The sequence below is a fragment of the Equus przewalskii genome, chromosome 10 (assembly GCF_037783145.1).
Source record: "Equus przewalskii isolate Varuska chromosome 10, EquPr2, whole genome shotgun sequence".
Lineage (NCBI taxonomy): Eukaryota > Metazoa > Chordata > Mammalia > Perissodactyla > Equidae > Equus > Equus przewalskii.
The window spans coordinates 40,466,684-40,486,609 of NC_091840.1; the positions used below are offsets into that span (position 1 = coordinate 40,466,684).

At 38.9% G+C, this 19,926-nt stretch overlaps 1 protein-coding gene across 1 annotated transcript in view; it reads left to right on the forward strand.

Annotated features, from left to right (window-relative positions):
* CRLF3 (cytokine receptor like factor 3) overlaps window positions 1-19,926 on the forward strand; it is a 43,467-nt gene that overhangs the window by 16,194 nt on the left and 7,347 nt on the right. The window contains exons 4-6 of the mRNA XM_070562613.1: window positions 53-230; window positions 1,630-1,852; window positions 2,508-2,640. Of these exons, the coding sequence (XP_070418714.1) occupies window positions 53-230; window positions 1,630-1,852; window positions 2,508-2,640 (534 nt within the window). The remainder of the gene's footprint in view (window positions 1-52; window positions 231-1,629; window positions 1,853-2,507; window positions 2,641-19,926) is intronic.

The window sequence follows — 19,926 nt, forward strand, 5'->3', positions numbered from 1 at the left end:
GTTTTTAATTCTCAGTTAAAAGCCTCATAAACAATGAGCTTTGTTTCCTCAGTTTACCAGAAGTGCCTTTACTGGTTGATGTGCCTTGTTTATCTGCTCAGTTGGATGACTCAATACTTAACATAGTGAAAGACCACATTTTCAAGCATGGAACAGTAGCGTCTCGCCCGCCAGTACAGATAGAAGAACTAATAGAGAAACCTGGAGGCATCATCGTACGGTGGTGTAAGGTACGTAATTCAGAATTGTAGAAATGGCTTCAACATGATGAATTTGAGATTTGGGGTCTTTGATTTTTTATTAACTACCTTTGAATATTTTTTCCTCTTCGTTGCTTTACAATTAAAGTCACAGGGAGCTTGAACTGAGGTAGCTCGTCTTGTTTGAGATACACAGTTTTGACGGTTCTTTTTAAAATCTCTGTATCACAACACTTATTTCCCATCACATATTTCCCAAACTTAGCTCTTAGTGAGTTGAGGATCTCTCCCATTTCTATTTATTAGAAAAGTCGAAAGTCAATGGTGAATATCGGTGTCTCATATTTTCTGTTCAACACTGTGCTAATAATACCTCTGAAATAAAATTCCTCGCACTCTCAGCATTGCTGAGAATATTGTGTCTTAAATCATATTATGTGTATGAGTTACCATATTTTAGATAGAAACCATGTCCACATGAGTCATAATGTCTTGGCTGTTGACAAATACATCATTCAGAAGTGGGTGCTCAGCTTCTGGAAACTATTTTTTTAAGTGGAAGTTTTTTAAATGAAGCTTTCATATAGAAGAAAGAAGTAGAGATGCTTTTGATGGTTCAAAACAAGGGCTCTTATTCCATTTTTATTCTTTTGCCTGTCAGTGGACCTAGAGTTTCCAGTTTTTTTGCTATAAGCATTATTATTCAGGTTTCTTTGTGTACATGTGTAAGATTTTTTTCTAAAGTATATACCTAGCCATAAAATTATGAGGTCTTAGAGAATTGGTAATACTCCACTGGGTAATACTAAATTCTTCCCAAGGGGTCGTACCAGTGTATCTTCCACCAGCAGTGACCTGCATGGTGTTACTCTGTATCCTGACCAATACTTGGCATTGTCGGACTTTATGTTTTAGCCAGTATAGCACCTTGTGGTTTTAGGTTGCATTTTCCGTATTACAAATTTGGTTGAATATTTTTATATATTTTTGGCTGTTTATATTTCATATTCTATAGAATACTTATTCTTATCTTTTGTCCATTTTTCTGTTGGGTGGTTTGTCTTCTATTAATTTTTAGGAATCCTTTATATATTCTGGATGTTAATTCTCTCTTGGTCTTATGAATGATGTAGTTGTGGAATTCTAACTTGAATATTTTATCTTTCGCATCATTGTGTAGAAAACATGCTATTTCTTCAAAAGAAGCAGATTTTTTTCAAGTCAGACTGGCAAGTCTAAAACACATTGTTTAATAAGGAAAAGAAGGGAAAAATTGATGGCATATTTCCTGTGACCTTCCTGAGAATAGCCCATGCTCAACACGTGGGCATATGCTTGGCCGAAAATGCCCCCGTTCAAAATTCTTAAGCAATACTGCTGAGAGAAGTTCTTCTCTGATTTTTACCTAACATAAAGCCTTTCTTTTTAGGTGGATGACGACTTTACAGCCCAAGATTACAGGCTCCAGTTCCGTAAATGTACTTCAAATCATTTTGAGGACGTGTATGTAGGCTCTGAAACTGAGTTCATAGTATTGCACATAGACCCCAATGTTGATTATCAGTTCAGAGTCTGCGCCCGAGGAGATGGCCGACAGGAGTGGAGTCCCTGGAGCGTCCCCCAGATAGGTCATTCCACATTGGTGCCTCATGGTATGCTATTGCCTTCTCACTCCTGAAGCTTAACTATGTATAATAATGCTTGTATTCTGTAGTAAAGGCAGCCCGCTAACAACTTTTTTTCCCAAGGATAAACCCTGAATTGATGAGAACAACATGGAATATGTCTTTTACTTCCTGCTCAAATTGCTTCATGTGAATTCAGAGTCCAAAAATAGTGCCAGACAGGATTATTAGCATCCCCTAAAACCGGGGATTTTAAATATTGCATTAGGACACTGATTTCCCAAGCCTTCAATACGTATCTGGATAGAGAGTTTTTCTTAAAAGTCTTATGATTTGAAATTGATCTCTCCTGTATACTATTTTAAAAGATTTAGACTCATTTGTTAATTAATTCTTAATCAGATTAGAATAAGCTCAAAATTATGTTTTAACCATGATTTTATTAGATAGGAGATAACTCTTCTTGATCGTCCATGCCAGAATTGTTCAGCAATAGCCTAAAACCTTTTTGTGGTTTACAGGATTAACCACGATGCTATGTCACTGAATCTTTTTTTTATTGAACTTGCCCATGACCCCTAAGAGTAGTCTCTTCTACTTTCAAGTTTTATTTAACATGTCTGTATTAAAGGTATTCCTCAAAAGATTCCAATAATTTTTGCTATCTTTGCTTTTTAAAAAGAGTGGACAGCTGGCTTTGAGGGGTACAGTCTGAGCAGCCGAAGAAATATAGCACTCCGGAATGATTCTGAATCCTCAGGTGTTCTCTACTCCAGCGCTCCAACTTATTTCTGTGGGCAGACGTTAACATTCAGGCAAGTAGATATTAAAATATCTGTGTGTCGTGCCGTAGGCAGGCTAGTGAAATGCATAGAGCGTACGCGAGCTTTCGATTAAAAATAGTCTGAGTTTATTCCATTGTTTGTAGGCAGTGGAACTTTGGGGAGATTTCCTTATTTCTCTTTGCTTCCGTTTTCTTATTTGTAATCATAGGGTTATTATGAAGATTAACTGAGATAGTGTATATAAAATGCCTCGCTTATGTCTCATACATAGTACCTACTCATTATGTTTAGAGCTCTTTTCCTCTTGGAGAGATAGGGATAAATAGAAAACCTCTCAAAAGTCAATCTTAAAAATTAAGAGGCCAAGAATGTTTTCCCTTTGTGAATCAGTAAGAGTAGGTCTCTGAGAGGGACAACCTATCAGTGTAAACGCACTATGTATATATATGTATAGTTCTCTGTCAAATAAAACTGAAAGCAAGCTCTTCTACCACCAATTAATTTTCTCTTTATCCATTTCTTTTTGTATTAGAAAAATTTCCTTTTTCCTGTTTTCATGTTATCTGAGATGTGTTCTCTATGGTCATATTTCCAAATAGTTCCTCCTAGAACCGAAAGCCCAGTTTTGAATTTAGAAAAGGAAAGCTTGCCTGATCTTCACCAGACTCACCTCAGTGTAGCAAACTCTTCTCTGTTTCATGTCTTGAGATCGTGAGTGCTTGTTCCAAGTCCCTTTTTTTCTTGGCCCCTTGTCATATAAGGCATGGAGGAGCTCTGCAAGTTTTATCTAAGCTAATGGTGCCATGTTCTTCATCAGCCAAGTCATTTGAACTGTCAGCAGTTATCAGAATGCACTAGTTTATGCTTTGGCTCATTTCTTTTTTAGCGTATTTTTTTATTTTATTGAAGTCATATTGGTTTATAACTGTGTAATTTCAGGTGTACTTTATTGTATATCAGTTTCTGTATAGACTGCATCATGCTCACCAGCAATAGTCTAGTTTTCATCCGTCACCATACACATGTGCCCCTTTACCCCTTTTGCTTTCCTTTCTACTCTCTTCTGCCTGGTAGCCACTAATCTGTTCTCTTTACCCTTGCGTTTGTTTATCTTTCACATATGAGTGAAATCATAGAGTGTTTGTCTTTCTCTGTCTGGTTATTTCGCTTAACATAATACCCTCAAGGTCCATCCATGTTGTTGCAAGTGGGACGATTTTGTCTTTTTTCGTGGCCGCATCTTTATTCATTCATCAGTTGTTGGGCACTTGGGTTGCTTCCACATCTTGGCTCTTATGAGTAATGCTGTAGTGAACATAGGAGTGCATAGATGTCTTTGTATTGTTGCTTTCATGTTCTTTGAATACCCAGTAGTGGTGTAGCTGAAGCATATGGTATTTCTATTTTTAGTTTTTTGAGAAATCTCCATGCTGTTATCCATAGTGGCTGCATCAGTTTGCATTCCCACCAGCAATGTATGAGGGTTCCCTTTTCTCTATATCCTCTCCAACACTTATTTCTCATCTTGTTAGCTATACCATTCTGACAAGTGATATCTCATTGTGTTTTATTTGAGGAATATTATCCCTGAGCTAACGTCTGCTGCCAATCCTCCTCTTTTTGCTGAGGAAGATTGGCCCTGAGCTAACAAATGCACTCATCTTCCTCTATTTTGTAAGTGGGATGCCTGCCACAGCATAGCTTGATAAGCAGTGCGTAGGTCTGCACCTGGGATCCGAACTGGTAAACCCTATAACACCAAAGCAGAGCACGCGAACGTAATCACTATGCCACGGGGCTGGCCCTTCTCATTGTAGTTTTGATTTTCTTTTCCCTAATGATTAGTGACATTGAACATCTTTTCATATGCCTGTTGGCCATCTGTATATCTTCTTTAAAAGAATGTCTGTTCACATCATCTGCCCATTTTTTGATCAGGTTGTTTGTCTTTTTGTTGTTGAGAGTTGTATGAGTTCTTTATATATTTTGGAAATTAATCCCTTGTTGGATGTATGATTTGCAAATATTTTCTCCCAGTTTGTGGGTTGTCTTTTCATTTTGTTCATGGTTTCCTTTGCCTTGCAGAAGCATTTTAGTCTGATCTAGTCTCATTGGTTTATTTTTTTCTTTTGTTTCCCTTGCCTGAATAGATGTGATATTCGAAAAGATGCTGCTAAGACCACTGTCAAAGAGTGTACTGCCTATATTTTATTGTAGGAGCTTTATGGTTGCAGGTCTTACCTTCAAGTCTTTAATTCATTTTGAGTTAATTTTTGTGTATCGTGTAAGATAATGGTCTACTTTCATTCTTTTGCTTGTGGCTGTCCAGTATTCCCAACACCGTTTATTGAAGAGACTTTCCTTTTTCCACTGTATGTTCTTGGCTCCTCTGTCGAAGAGTAGCTGTCCATAGATGTGTGATTTTATTTGTGCACTTTCAAGTCTGTTGCGTTGGTCTGTGTGTGTGTGTTTGTGCCAGTACCATGCTGTTTTGATTTCTGTAGCTTTGTAGTATGTTTTGAAGTCAGGGACTGTGATGCCTCCGTCTTTGTTCTTTTTTCTCAGGATTGCTTTGGCTATTTGGAGTCTTTTGTTGTTCCATAGAAATTTTAGGATTCTTCATTCTATTTCCATGAAGAATGTCACTGGGATTCTGATTGGAATTGCATTGAATCTGTAGATTGCTTTAGGTAATATGGACATTTTAACTGTGTTTATTCTTCCAATCCGTGAACATGGAATATCTTTCCATTTCTTTATGTCTTCTTTGATTTCTTTCAAGAATGTCTTGTAGTTTTCAGTGTATAGGTCTTTCGCCTCCTTGGTTAAATTTATTCCTAGATATTTTATTCGTTTTGTTGTGATTGTAAATGGGATTGTATACTTAATTTCTCTTTCTGCTAGTTCGCTATTAGTTAATAGAAATGCAGCTGATTTTTGTAAATTGATTTTGCACCCTGCCACTTTGCTGTAGTTGTTGATTATTTCTAATAGTTTTCTGGTGGATTCTTTAGGGTTTTCTATATCTGGAACCATGTCATCCACAGACAGCGAGAGTTTTACTTGTACCTTTCCAATTTGGATGCCTTTTATTTCTTTTTCTTGCCTAGTTGGTCTGGCCAAAACCTCCAGTGCTTCGTTGAATAGGATTGGCAAGAGTGGGCACCCTTGTCTTGTTTCTGTTCTCAGAGGGATGGCTTTCAGTTTTTCACTGTTAAGTATGATGTTGGCTGTGGCTGCTTTGGCTCATTTTTGACACCTCCTCTCACCCCTTACATTACGAGGAAAGAATGACTCAATAATCAGAAAAACACCAACAAAGAGAGAGAGAAATAAGGAGTCTAATACCCAAAGACTACTTAATTATTCCCCAGAGTAATTATGAGTTTTCTATACTAACATACCCCTTCTCTGTTTATGTCCCTTGTTTTCAGAAATACTTTCCTTAGTGGATCTCCCAGAACAGGGTACTTCTGTGTAATGATAGGGCTTCCTGAGTTAATAGATTCAGGCCAGATATCTCAGACCATAGTAAGAATGATGATCATAGTAATAATAATTGCAGTTAATTTTAAATAGCATTTACTGTGTGCCAGGGACTGTTCTAAGGACTATACTTGTGTTAACTCATTTGATTCTCACAAGAACCCAATGGAGTAGGTGTAGTTACTCATTTTAGGGATGAGGATGCTGTGGCAGAGAAAAGTTAGTTCACTTACCCAGTGTCACATAACTGGTAAATGGCAAAGCTGGAATTTAAATCTAGGCAGTCTGACTCCAGAGTCTGTGATTTTTTTTTTTTTTTTTGAGGAAGATTAGCCCTGAGCTAACTACTGCCAATCCTCCTCTTTTTGCTGAGGAAGACTGGCCCGGAGCTAACATCCACGCTCATCTTCCTCTACTTTATACGTGGGATGCCTTCCACAGCATGGCTTGCCAAGTGGTGCCATGTCTGCACCCAGGATCTGAACCAGTGAACCCCGGGCCGCCAAGAAGTGCACTTAACCGCTGCACCACCAGGCCGCCCCAAGAGTCTGTGATCTTAACTGCTGGAATATACTGCTTCTTGTTTGTCGTTTTCATGGGAGAATAAATGTGATTCTAGTTAATGTTGAAATCTACATTTTCTCTGCAACTGTATCCTTAGCTCTTTTTCCTCTTCTCTGCCCTTTGTCCCCTGGTGATGGCGGCCTGATGCTCTCCTGCTTTTAAATTCTTCCTCCGTGAACACAAGGGAAGGTCTGATAGATGACATACTCAGGTTTGTCACTTAAGTCATTCAATAAATGTTTATTGATTAAGACATTGGAAATTACACGAATTGATTTAAATGCACTTTCTCTCTGTGGACTGTGATCTGACACTTAGTAGGCCTCAATAAACCATTAGTTCCTCCTCCTCCTCCAGAGGGGCTTGACTGGGCTCCACTTGGCGGGGTGATTAACTGAAACTTAGTTAAAATCAATATTATCTTAGCCAGACCTTTTCATTTTTGTCATTTTTCCTTTGCATGTGGAATGAAAATGTTTTCTCTCCTTGTTTAAAGGAATTTCAAGTATCAGCAGCTAAGTCAGAAGATGTGAGTTGGGGGAGGGCACCCCCATGCACAGGGGAGGGGCAGATGGGCCTACTTGAATAAAGGTAAACTTTATTCAGATTTTTGGCAGTGTTTGAGGGCCTCATAGAAGGGAGATTATACTTCTGTAGGCACTGCCCTGTTGCTCAGCCCCATCTGTCCATGTTCACGTTTCTGGAATGCTTATGGCTGCTGAAGCCAAAGAAACCTGCCACTGGCTGGCTCCTAACAGCCTCGAGAGCCCGGTCTCATTTGGTGCCCGGGTCTGCTAGCAAAGCCCTCCTTCCAGGCCTCTTCCTGATTTCCTGTCTAACATTCCTGCTTTCCTTCCCCTTGCTTCTGAGATTTCCTGATCTTACTATTTTTTTTTTTTTTAAGATGTTATGTTTTCCTTTTTCTCCCCAAAGCCCCCGGTACATAGTTGTGTATTCTTCGTTGTGGGTCCTTCTAGTTGTGGCACGTGGGACGCTACCTCAGCGTGGTTTGCTGAGCAGTGCCATGTCCGCGCCCAGGATTCGAACCAACGAAACACTGGGCCACCTGCAGCGGAGTGCGCGAACTTAACCACTCGACCACGGAGCCAGCCCCGATCTTACTATTTTTTTAATCATATTTTTTTTACTTTCTCTTCTCTACCACCTACTTTCTTTAAAACAGCTTCCTTAGTCCTAATAGCCTAGAAGCTTATTGTCTTGTTTTTACTGATGAAGAAACAAAAGCACAGGGAGACTGAGTGACTTGTCAGTATTCAAATCCTGGCCCTCTAGCTCCAAAGTCTGTGCTCGTAACCACCGTGCTACCCTCCCTCTCACAAGTAACACAAAGTGGTAAATCAAGGGGCAATAAGTTGGCTATTTTTTGTTATTAACTTTTCCTTCAAAGAACATAAGAAAAGTTCCAGTTATCTATTGCAATGTAACAAAACTTAGAGGCTGAAAACAACAGTAGTCATTTATTTTGCTCAGAAAACTGCCATTTGGGTAGAGCTAGGCAGGGACAGCTCGTCACTGCTCATGTGGTGTTAGCTGGGGCGGTTTGACTAGGGATGGTCACTCACATGGCTGGCACATTAGTTCTGCTTCTTGATGCCTCTCCATGTGGGCCTCTCCGTGGGCTGCCTGGGCTTCCGCATAGCACGGTGGCTGCCTTCTATGAATGAGCATCCCAAGAGATAGGAAGTAGAAACCGCCGGTTTCTTAAGGCCTGGGCCTAGAAAGTGACATAGTGTCACTTCTGCCATATTCTGTTGTTCAGCCAGTCACTGAGTCCAGATCCCAGGGAAGGGGCGTAGACCCCACTTCTAGACCTGAGAAGTGTCAAAGAGTTTGTATCTCTTTGAGGTAACATTCTAAGATACAAAGTATCTTAGAAATGCTATGGTTGATAGCTGTTAGAAATAGTTCGCTTTGATATGTGACTTTGGTTTAATGCTTGCGTTTAGTTAAGCAATTAGCGTTATCTTTTCTGAATGAATTTAAGCTTGAGGAGATTTTCTTTTTCTGTATGAGGCTGGTTTCTGTCATTACCAGGTGTATCTTTAAAACTAATTGTTAGCTCCATATATTAAAAAAAGCTCCAGTCTAATTTAATCTTTCCTGGAAAATTCTAACAAGGCATAGTCTCTACTAGGATTAAGAAGTTAATTTGGGGGCCAGCCCGGTAGCCATGCTGTGATAGGCGTCCTACATATGAAGTAGAGGAAGATGGGCATGGATGTTAGCTCAGGGCCAGTCTTCCTCAGCAAAAAAGAGGAGGATTGGCAGTAGTTAGCTCAGGGCTAATCTTTCTTCAAAAAAAAAAAGAAAAAAGAAGTTAATTTGGGGGCCAGCCCAGTGGCGCAGCAGTTAAGTGCACATGTTCTGCTTCAGCTGCCTGAGGTTCGCCAGTTTGGATCCCGGGTGTGGACATGGCACCGCTTAGCAAGTCATGCTGTGGTAGGCATCCCACATATAAAGTAGAGGAAGACGAGCACAGATGTTAGCTCAGGGCCAGTCTTACTCAGCAAAAAGAGGAGGATGGGCACAGATGTTAGTTCCGGGCCAGTCTTCCTCAGCAAAAAGAGGAGGATTGGCAGCAGATGTTAGCTCAGGGCTAATCTTTCTCAAAAAAAAAAAAAAGTTAATTTGTTTTTAACTAGGGTCTTTGAAATCTTGTCATTTCCTCTTTATATTTGAGATAGAATGCAGTGTCCCAGAGAGAATACAGCTTTGCTGGGGTTTTATATTTTCCCAAGGTGATCCCCTCTAGAGATATGGTGTGTAGTCCTTTCAGGTTGGAGCTTGGCTCTTATTACAGACATGGGGAATGTCAGACAGAAGAGTTTTCCCCACAGACCCTTTATTATCGACTTGGGTGAGATAAGCCAGCTGGTTTCCTAAGTAGATCTCCTGTCGGATTCTGTACCCTAGCTTTTAGTTTATTTGTAGGGGGAGGATTGCCTGAAATCACCAAGGTGTTTCTGCTTTGGGGCGTTCGCATATAATAGCTATTCCTCCCAGATAATCTAGTGAATATTTCTTAGACTTTTTTCCTGTCCATGTTCTCTTTGTTGTAAACTACTTTTGCAAAATGTAAGGACAGATCTCCTGAGCCGCTCAGTCTTTTTGAATCTGAGGCTGATCATTTCGTTCAACGCTTATTCCACTCAGATGGTATTTACAGTACTTGGTATCATAGGGAATGCAAAGCTTAAGAAGAAGAACAAAGCAGAACCTTTAGCTCCCTGTGGAGTAGGCAGTTTATAAATTAATCTAAGAAAGATCCAGACTGCTGTGGAATATAGAGGAAGGAAAGGTTCCTTCTGGATGAGGGGTTGGTGAAGGCGTTATCTCAGTAGAGCTGGAAGGACAGTTCGGGTGGGCAGACGAAGCAGGAAGCAAAGATATGGGGAAGAAAAATGCAAACAAGAGCAAGTAATGAGTCTGCGTGGGCCTAATAGAGATGGGGAGTATAGTCAGAGAATCCCAGAGAGGCGGGCTATTCTTTTGGAAGGCTAAATATGTTTCTTCTTGAATTCCTCAAAGAAAGGCCCCTTTTGCACCCCTTTTGGAGGTCAGCTGTGCCCACTTTACAAGGAGGATGTTTGATACTGCATACAGAGATCCCCCCGCCCCTCAATAAAAGGCTTCACGAGGTAAAACCAAGTCAGGCTTATGTTTCACAGTCTTGGGTGAGAAGTTTTGAGCTAACAGTTTTGAGCCCTACTATGTGTTAGTTCTAAGTACTTAACTGAGTTAATGTATATAAATCCTCATTACATCCTCATGAGGTAGACACATTTTACAGATGTGGAAACTGATGTGTAAAGAGATGAAGCAACCTGCGTAAGGTTGTACAGATTAATAGTGATGCTGAGTTTCGAATCCTGATCGTCTCGCCCTGTAAGACTCTGCTTTGACTTTGAGTGAGATGGGAGGCCTTTGGGGGATATTGAGCAAAGGAATGACATGATCTGACATATGTTTTACCAGTCATCTTGGCGGCTGTGTGGAAAATGGTCTGTAAAGTCGTATGGGTGCAGGCAGGAAGACCAGTTAGGAGGCTGTAACAGTCATCCTGGTGAGAGCTAATGGCAGCTTGAACCAGGATGGAGCAGTGGAGGCAATGGTGAGTAGTCAGAATCTGGATATATTTTGAAGGAAGAACTGACAGGATTTATCAACAGATTGATTGCGGGATGTGAGAAAGAAAGTCAAGTAGGACCCCGGGGTTTTTGGACTAAGTAACTGTTAGGATAGAATTGCCATTTACTGAATTTTATAAGGCTGTAGGAGGACCATATTCTGGGTAAATATCTGTTTGTTCTTTCACAAATTAAATTTGACTTCCCTGTTAGACACACAAGTGAAGATGTGGAGTAGACAGTTGGGTATGCAAATCTGGAGTTCAGTGGAGAGGGCCAGGCTGGAGATATTAATTTGAGAGTTTTTAGCATATAGGTAAGTATTTCAAGCCATGAGACTGGATGAGGTCAGCCAGGGAATGAGTGTAGATCGAGGACATTGGAGAATTCTAACGTTTAGCAGTTGAGGAGAAAAGAAAGAACCAGCAAAGGATTCTGAGGAGGAGCACATGAGGTAGACAGGAAAAATGGGACAAAGTGGTGTCCTTGAAGCCAAACCAATGTAGTGTTTCAAGGAGGAGGTAGTGATCAGTGATGTCAAATGTTGCTGATCCATCAGATAAGAAAAGGGCTGAGGATTGACTTTTGGGTTTGTAATGTGGAGATCCATTGGTGACCCTGACATGAAGAGTTTCAGTGGAGTTGTAGAGGGGAAAGCTTGATTAGAGTGGGTTCAGAGGAGAGAATGGGAACTTCTAGGACCAATAGATACATGGTACCATGTTAATTCTGAATTTTTCTACTTCTAGAAACTTTTTGGAGTAATAAGAAGAATGGAAGTGGGGGACCCATAAGTGCTTTTTCAACAAAACTAAGACAGAAAACTCAGATTCCAAATTAGGTGTAAATGCTTCCTAAGCCACAGCCAGGCAAGAAATCCATTGAGAAAATCATGACAGTTTGTTGAGAGGAAAATGATGAGTGTGGAGGGGTCAATCTGAGAAATCCCCAAATATTCAGTCCCAGAAGAAGACCCCACCTTAAGGCTGTAAACTGTGCTTGAGTGTTCTGCTTGAGGAAGCAGAGAGAAAGGTGGAAAATCCCAGGGGAGTCCAGAGTGCGTCACCTTAGGCAGCAAGGACTATGTCCCTTGGTGACAGTCACCAGTGGTCTGTGAAACAGCCTCTGAAGAAGTCAGGGAAGCCCAGGTCTGGCAATAGAAGCTCTTCTGAACCAGGTTAGGTTTTGAATCTTAGAGCAGACATGGCTTCAAGGAGGAGCCATGTTATAAGGCAGTATATTCCTATAGCAATGGGGGACAGGCCATAGAACTTAAATCTGAAAGTTACCCTGGTTTGTCATGCACCCCCTTACATCCTTCCACCTATTACAAGAAAGCCCGATCTATTTATACAAATGACACAGAATGAGTGCTCATAGTGTCTATACAAGGTAGGATAAGAGAGAAAAATGAAAAAGAGCCGTAAATGTTTTCTACAGATGATGAAAACACACCCAAAATATTATCAGAAACGAGGAGAAAACTGTATCCAGCATCCCAGTATTAATTATTTTAAAAAGGTTAATCACAGTTATGAAGGAAGATTACAAAGAAGCAATACAAGAAGTCAGGGAGGAGATGGCCAGATAGTAAGAGGTGATGCACTGACAACAGGAGGATATGAAATAGCAGTTGCCAGAACTTAGTAAGGAGGTAGAAGAAAAAGACACTGTTTCAAAATCAAGACCAAATTATAGGGAACACAAGGAAGATTGATACCATGGGAAGCAGGGATAGTAAGAAAAATGAACAAATTGAAACAAAAATAGGGAAAAAAGGGATTCAAGAGAAAATGATAGAAAAAAGGTAGGCCAAAGAAATCTAACAAAGGGGTAATTAGAGGCCCTGAAAAAGAAAACCAGAAAAGTGGAACATAACGCCTATGTTAAAATACAATTGAAGAAACATTTCTGAAATAAAAGTTTCTATTTTTAATTTATCATGATTTTTAAAATCATTAATGGCTGTAGAATTTTGTGAAATATCTTTTCTCCATCTCCATGGTTCCCAGCCCCCCCTTTAACTTCTTAATGTAGTGATTTAAATGAATAGATGTTCTGACGTCTTCTTTGCATTCCTGGGATAAACCCTACTTGAAGGCATTGCTTTAAGTTATATGTACATTGCTGGTTTGAATTTGCTAATATTTTTATTGCTTTTTATTTAATCTATATTCATGAATGAAAACATCCTATAATTTTCCTTTTTCAAACTATCCTTTTGTGATGTCTGTCTCAAGATTATGATAGGGGCGGGCCCTGTGGCCAAGTGGTAAAGTTCACTTGCTCCACTTCAGCAACCCAGGGTTTCGCCAGTTCGGATCCTGGGCACAGACATGGCACCACTCATGGCAGTGTCCCACATGCCACAACTAGAAGGACCCACCACTAAAAAAAAATATACAACTATGTACCAGGGGGCTTTGGGGAGAAAAAGGAAAAAATAAAATCTTAAAAAAAAAAAAAAAAGATTATGATAGCTCCATAAAATAATTGTATGATCTTTCCCTGTTTTCCGTTTTCTCAAAAAAAATTATGTGGTAGGTTATCTCTTCCTTGAAGCTTTCATAAAACAGTCTGGATCCATTAATTTTTTTTTCTTGGGGGGGCAGTTTTTTCAGTTGTTAAAATTTTACATAAGTGAATTCCATCTTTTTGTTGTACAGTTTTAGGAGTTTTGACAGACGTATTCAATCATTTAACCGCTGCACAGTCAGGTCCAGAACGGTCCCGTCACTCCAAAACATCCCCTCATGCTGCTGCTTTGTCCTAAGCCCTCCTCTCTCTGGCTGCTATTGCTCTGTTTTCTGTTTGTGTAGTTAGCCTTCTTCAGAATATCATATAAATGGAATTATGCAGTATTAGCTCTTTGAGTGTGGCTTATTTCCTTTAGCATTATATATTTGAGACTCACTCACGTTGAGAGAGAGATATGTATCACTTGTTTGGTCCTTTATGGCTTAATAGTATTTCGTCATGTGAATAGATCACGATTTATCTTCCAGTCTTTGGCAGTATTACAGCCTCTGTAAACATTGATCTACAGGTTTTCGTGTGAACATAAGCTTTCATTTCTCTTGGGTAAATGAATATCTTAGGAGTGTGCTTGCTGGATCATACTGTAAGTGTTTGCCTATCTTTATAAGGAAGTGTCAAACTGTTTTCCAAAGTGGCTGTACCATTTTACATTCCATCCAGCAGATTATGAGATTTTCAGTTGTTCTGCATCCTTGCCAACATTTGGTATCGTCAGTGTTTTGTTTTGTTTTTGCTTTTAACTTTAGCTATTCTAATATACATGAGTCATGCCTCTTTGTGGTTTTAATTTTCTTTTCTCTAATGACTAATGATGTTGAGCATCTTTTCGTGTGCTTATTGGCCATTTGTATATCTTCACTGGTGAATTGTCTTTTCAAATCTGTTGCCTAAATTGAGTTGTTGGGTTTTTTTAAATTATTGAAACTTGATGAATATAAGTCCGTTATGTATGTGTTTTGAAAATATTTTTTCTCAGTCTGTCTTGTCTTTTATTCTCTTAGCAGTGTCTTTTGCAGAGCAAAAGTTAATTTTGATGAAGTACAATTTAGCAAATTTTATCTAGTGCTTTTGGTGTTGTATCTAAGAAATCTTTGCCTAATGCAGGGTCACAAGGTTTTCTCTTATGTTTTCTTCTAGAAGCTTTATTTTTAAAAATTATTTTATTTAGATCTATGAGCCATTTTGAGTTACTTTTAGTATAATATGAAATGTGGGTTGAATTGTGTTTTGTTTTGCATCTGAATGTCCAGTAGATCCAGCACTATTTGTTGGGAAGACTTTCCTCTCTCCATTGAACTGCATTTTCACCTTTGTCGAAAATCGCTTGACCATATATGTGTGAATCTATTTCTGGAGCTATTTAAACTATTTCTAGTTTCTTTGTCTTTCCATTTAACTTTTAGATTCAGCTTGTCCATTTGTAAAAAAAAAATTCTGCTGAATTTTGATTGAGATTGCCTTGAATCTATAGATCAGTTTGAGAGTAATTGATATTTTAATTTGCATGTGTGTGTGTATGTGCGCCCCCACATGTGCTCGAGAGGAAGATCGGCCCTGAACTAACATCTGTTGCCAATCTTCCTCTTTTTGCTTGAGGAAGTTTGTTGCTGAGGTAACATCTGTGCCAGCCCTCCTCTATTTTATATGTGGGATGCTGCCACAGCATGGCTTGATGAGTAGTGTGTAGGTCTGCGCCTGGGATCTGAATGTGTGAACCCCTGGGCCACCGAAGTGGACCTTTCAAACTTAACCTCTACACCATCAGGCTGGCCCCAATATTTTAATATTTTGAGCATTCCAATCTATGAACATCGTATATTTCTTAAATTTTTTAAAAAATGTCTTTCATCGGTGTTTCATAAGTTTTCTTCTTCTTATCTCATTACACTGGCTAAGAAGTATTATTCTGAATAGCAGTGTTGAAAGCAGGCATCCTTGTCTTTTATTTCTTAAGATTTTATTTTTTCTTTTTCTCCCCAAAGTCTCCCGGTACACAGTTGTATATTTTTAGTTGTGAGTCCTTCTAGTTGTGGCATGTGGGACGCCACCTCAGCATGGCTTGATGAGCAGTGCCATGTCTGCACCCAGGATCCTAACCAGTGAAACCTGGGCTGCCAAAGCGGAGCACGTGAACTTAACCGCTCGGCCACGGGGCTGGCCCCTCCTTGCCTTATTCCAGATCTTAGGAGGAAGGCATTCAGTCTTTCACATTCAGTATGATACTAGCTGTAAGTTTTTATATAACCTCTGTCAGCTTAAGGAAATTTCCTTGTAGTCCTAGTTTGCTGAGAGTTTTATCTATAAAGAGATGTTTAATTTCAAATTATTTTTATATATCTATTAAGATAATCATACAACTTTTCTTCTTTTGGTATGGTGAATTACGATGATAGATTTTTGAACATTGGACAAGCTTTGATTCCTAAGAGAAACCCACTTGATCATGTATTGTTCTGTATATATATTGCTAAATTTGAGTTTTAATAGTTTCTTGAGGATTTTTATGTCTCTTCATGAGAAGGATATTTATTTTTTGTTATAACGTCTTTGGTTTTATATCAGGGTAATGGATAGCCTCATAAAGTGAGGTGGGGAGTGTTTCTTCTTTTTTTTTTCCAGAACTGTTTGTGTAAAATTCTATCCTTTCTTCCTTTAAATGTTTAGTAGAATTCACCAATGAATTTGCCATCCTAGAATTTTGTTTTTTGGACGACGTTTAATTTCTGTAATAGATCTTGGACAACGTTCAATTTCTGTAATAGATCTAGTTAGAAGTTTTGTTTTGAGAGTGGATAAGAGCTATTTTAGGATTTGTGTAGTAAGGAACATGTTTCTATATCAAAAGTCCTCCTTTGCCGTGACTTGATGAGGCATCCCTTCTTTCTCTTCCTAACCCTGCAAGTCAACCTGTGCAATGACCCTCTTTGTTGACATATGGCTTATTCTCTATTCCGTGGACTAATTTCCTGGTAGCGACACACAGACTGATTAACTGTGTTCCTGGAAGCACTTACGTTCTTCCCAGCAGTGTGTGAGGGTACTGATGTCACACTTTTAAGTATTACTGTATTTACTTAATCTATAGCTGCTACACCAAAATGAAATTCTCATTTTATTTCTTATATTTATCACAAACTTGGATATTTTTCATATATTTATTAGCCAAACAGCTGAATCTTTGGATGTTTGCTCTAGGAGTTCATTTTGGGAGGAAGGAAGCTTGAGAGGGTATAATAATGAGAAGATGCCACTTAAATCCAGTCAAAGTTAGCCAACAGGCAGAGTGACAGGAATAGATTAGCTTTCTTGTTGCCATCGAAATTGCTCCTTTTATGGACCATGTTCTTTCTCAGAGCATTTTACCTTTGAGAAAAATTATCATCCAGAACTTTCTGCTTTACTCTATGAAATGGATGCATTCCTACTAACCTGTGCATAAATTGATTTTTATTAATTGTATCTCAGTTTTAAGTGCATTAGAGGAGGTCACTGTACCCTACCGTGAATTATTTTGTATAGCGTTTTTCTTTTTTATATAGTTTTTGTATTTGTATGATTTATACCAGGGTTTCTTATAGGACTTGTCTATGTGAGAGAACAACTACTGTAGTTTTTTAGGATATAATGTCCTGACTACTTGTCTTGCAATTTAAAAAATTAAAAGGTTTTAAACTTCTGTTCTGTTTCTTAGTGAACCATGAAAATACTTCTTTGCTTCAAGCATATTAGCTATTCACTTTTCTCGTTCATTCTGTGTTCGGAGCAACTCTTGTAAGCTTTTTATGCTATGCTTCTCTTATTTATCAAATGCTGTTTGTTTGCAGGATGCTTTTAGGAACTATTTTGTGATTTATTTAAATAAGGAGGTTTTTTTCCTTCTTCCCAGGATTTTTTTTCCTCCCTGCTTTGAAGACCTTTTTGTGTGTTTTACTACTTTGGGTTAATTTCAAGAAATTTTATTTGAATTAATTATTCATTTAAAAATTTTAATTACTGAAAAAGTGTATCCTTGCAATGAGTTGGCCAGACTCAAGGTTAAGAGCACAGTCCTCCTAAAGGTTGCCCTCACTTCAGGTGCCAGCTGCAAGTGCAGGGGACCCCAGGGCCCACCCTCACTTCTCACTATGTAGATGACTACAAATTCTGGGGTTCCCACGACCACCCTCGGGTTCTATAATTCGCTAGAATGACTCACAGAACTTAGGAAAGCACTACTCTTATGATTACAGTTTTATTATAGCCAAAGGATACAAATCAGAACCCGCCAAAGGGAGGGGATCCTAGGGCGAGATCTGGGAGAGCCAAACGCGAAGCTTCCGTTGTTCTTAGAGACGCGTGGGCCTCTAGCATGACAGTACTCAGAGTATTGCAAACCAGGGTGCTAACTCAAGCATTGGTGTCCAGAGATTTTTGGGGGTTTTATTATGGAGACATGGCTGATTAAATCGTTCACCACTTGACTTACCTCCCTTGCCATCCCAGGAGGTTGGGCTGATGTCATGTAACTCAAAGCCTCAACCCTCTAATTGCATGACTGGTCTTTCTAGGGTGACCTCCTCCCATCCTGAGTCATCTTGTTAGCATCAACTCTCTAGGCGTCCACCACGAGCACCTCATTAGCATAAACTATCAGGTGTGGTCTGAGGGGCCCACCACGAATAACAAACACTCCTATCACTTGGGAAATTCCAGTGGTTTGGAGGTTACGTCCCAGGATCCAGGCAGGCCAAGTTCTTCATTACACAATACTCTTTTTTTTTTTTTTTTTTTTTTTTGAGCGGGGTTTGAATGCCTACATTGTTTCTTTTTTATTTATTTATTTATTTATTTTATAATTTTTTTTTTTTTTTTGGAGGAATATTAGCCCTGAGCTAACATCTGCTGCCAATCCTCCTCTTTTTTGCTGAAGACGGCTCGCCCCGAGCTAACATCCATGCCCATCTTCCTCTACTTTATATGTGGGACGCCTGCCACAGCATGGCTTGCCAAGTGGTGCCATGTCTGTACCTGTGAACCCTGGACCGCCAAAGCAGAACGTGCGCACTTGATCACTGTGCCACTGGGCGGCCCCACACAATAATCTTAACAAATATCTGATCTCTTCTATCCAGAGTTAGTGATATTAGCATGTTTTTACCTTTCAGAGAAACAAAATATTAGGAATATTAGGGCTAAAATTCAGGTACTTTGTGTTCCCCACATCCCTCTCTCTTTCTCTATTTATCTATGTAGTATTTTGTGTGGTTTAAAAATCTTTTTAAACATAATTTCAGACTTACAGAAAAGTTGCAAGAATAGTACAGAAAATTCCCAAATACCCTTTACCCAGATTCCCCAATACTGTATTTGCTTCATTTTCTCTCTACTTTTTTCCTAAGTCATTTTTAGTGAGTCTTTCATAAAAACAAAGAGATTATCGAAATCAGAAAATTAACCTTGATCCAATACTATTATCTGACCTACAGACCTTATCAGATTCAGTTGTTCCAATTAATATTCTTTATAGAAAAAAAGTCTTGGATCAGTGTTATTTTCAGTTGTCGTGTCTCCTTAGTCTCTCTTAATCTGAAAAACTTTCTCCATCTTTCTTTTAACCTTTATGTACTGACATTTTTGAAGGGTACAGGCCATTATGTTACAGACTATCCTTCAAATTGGGTTCATCTGATGTTTCCTAATGGTTGGATTCAGGTCGTCCATCTTTGGTGGGAATAATGTAGAAGTAATATTGCATTCTTCTCAGTGCATTGAAATCTTTAGGATATCTACCCAGAAATGGGGGTGCCGGATCATGTGGTGGTTCTATTGTTAATTTTGTGGGGAACCTCCATGCTGTTTTCCATAGCAGGTACACCATTTTAAACTCCCACCAACGGTGTTAGCACTCGGTTGAGGATTTTTTAATCTATAGTCATCGGAGTAATTGGCCTGCAGTTTTCTTGTAGTGTCTTTTTCTGACTTTGGCTTCAGGATAATTTTAGCCTCATTAAATGAGTTTGGAAGTATTCCTTCCTCTTCAGTTTTTTGGAAGAGTTTGAGAAGGATTATCATTAATTCTTTAAACATTTGTTAGATCTGGTAAACATTTGGTAGAATTCTCCAGTGAAGCTGCTTGGTCCTCTTGTTTGTTGGAAGGTTTTTGCTTACTGATTCAGTCTACTTTCTAGTTATAAGTCTGTTCAGATTTCCTGTTTCTTCATGATTCAGTTTTGTAGGTCATGTGTTTGTAGGAATTTATCCTTCTAGATTATCCAGTTTCTTGGTGTATACTGTTCATAGCAGTGTCTTTTAATCCTTTTCATTTTTGTAGCATCAGTTGTGATGTCTCCTCTTTTCTTTCTGACTATATTTGTATCTTCTTTTTCTTTTCTTTCTTTTTAGCTAGTTATCGTAGCTAAAAGTGTGTCAATTTTATCATTTCAAAAAGCCAACTCTTAGTTTTGTTGATTTTTTTCTATTGCTTTTCTGTTCTCTATTTTGTTTATTTCTGCCCTAATCTTAATTATTTGCTTCCTTCTACTAACTTTGGGCTTAGTTTGTTCTTCTTTTTCATTCCTTGAGGTGTAAAGTTGTCTTTTTT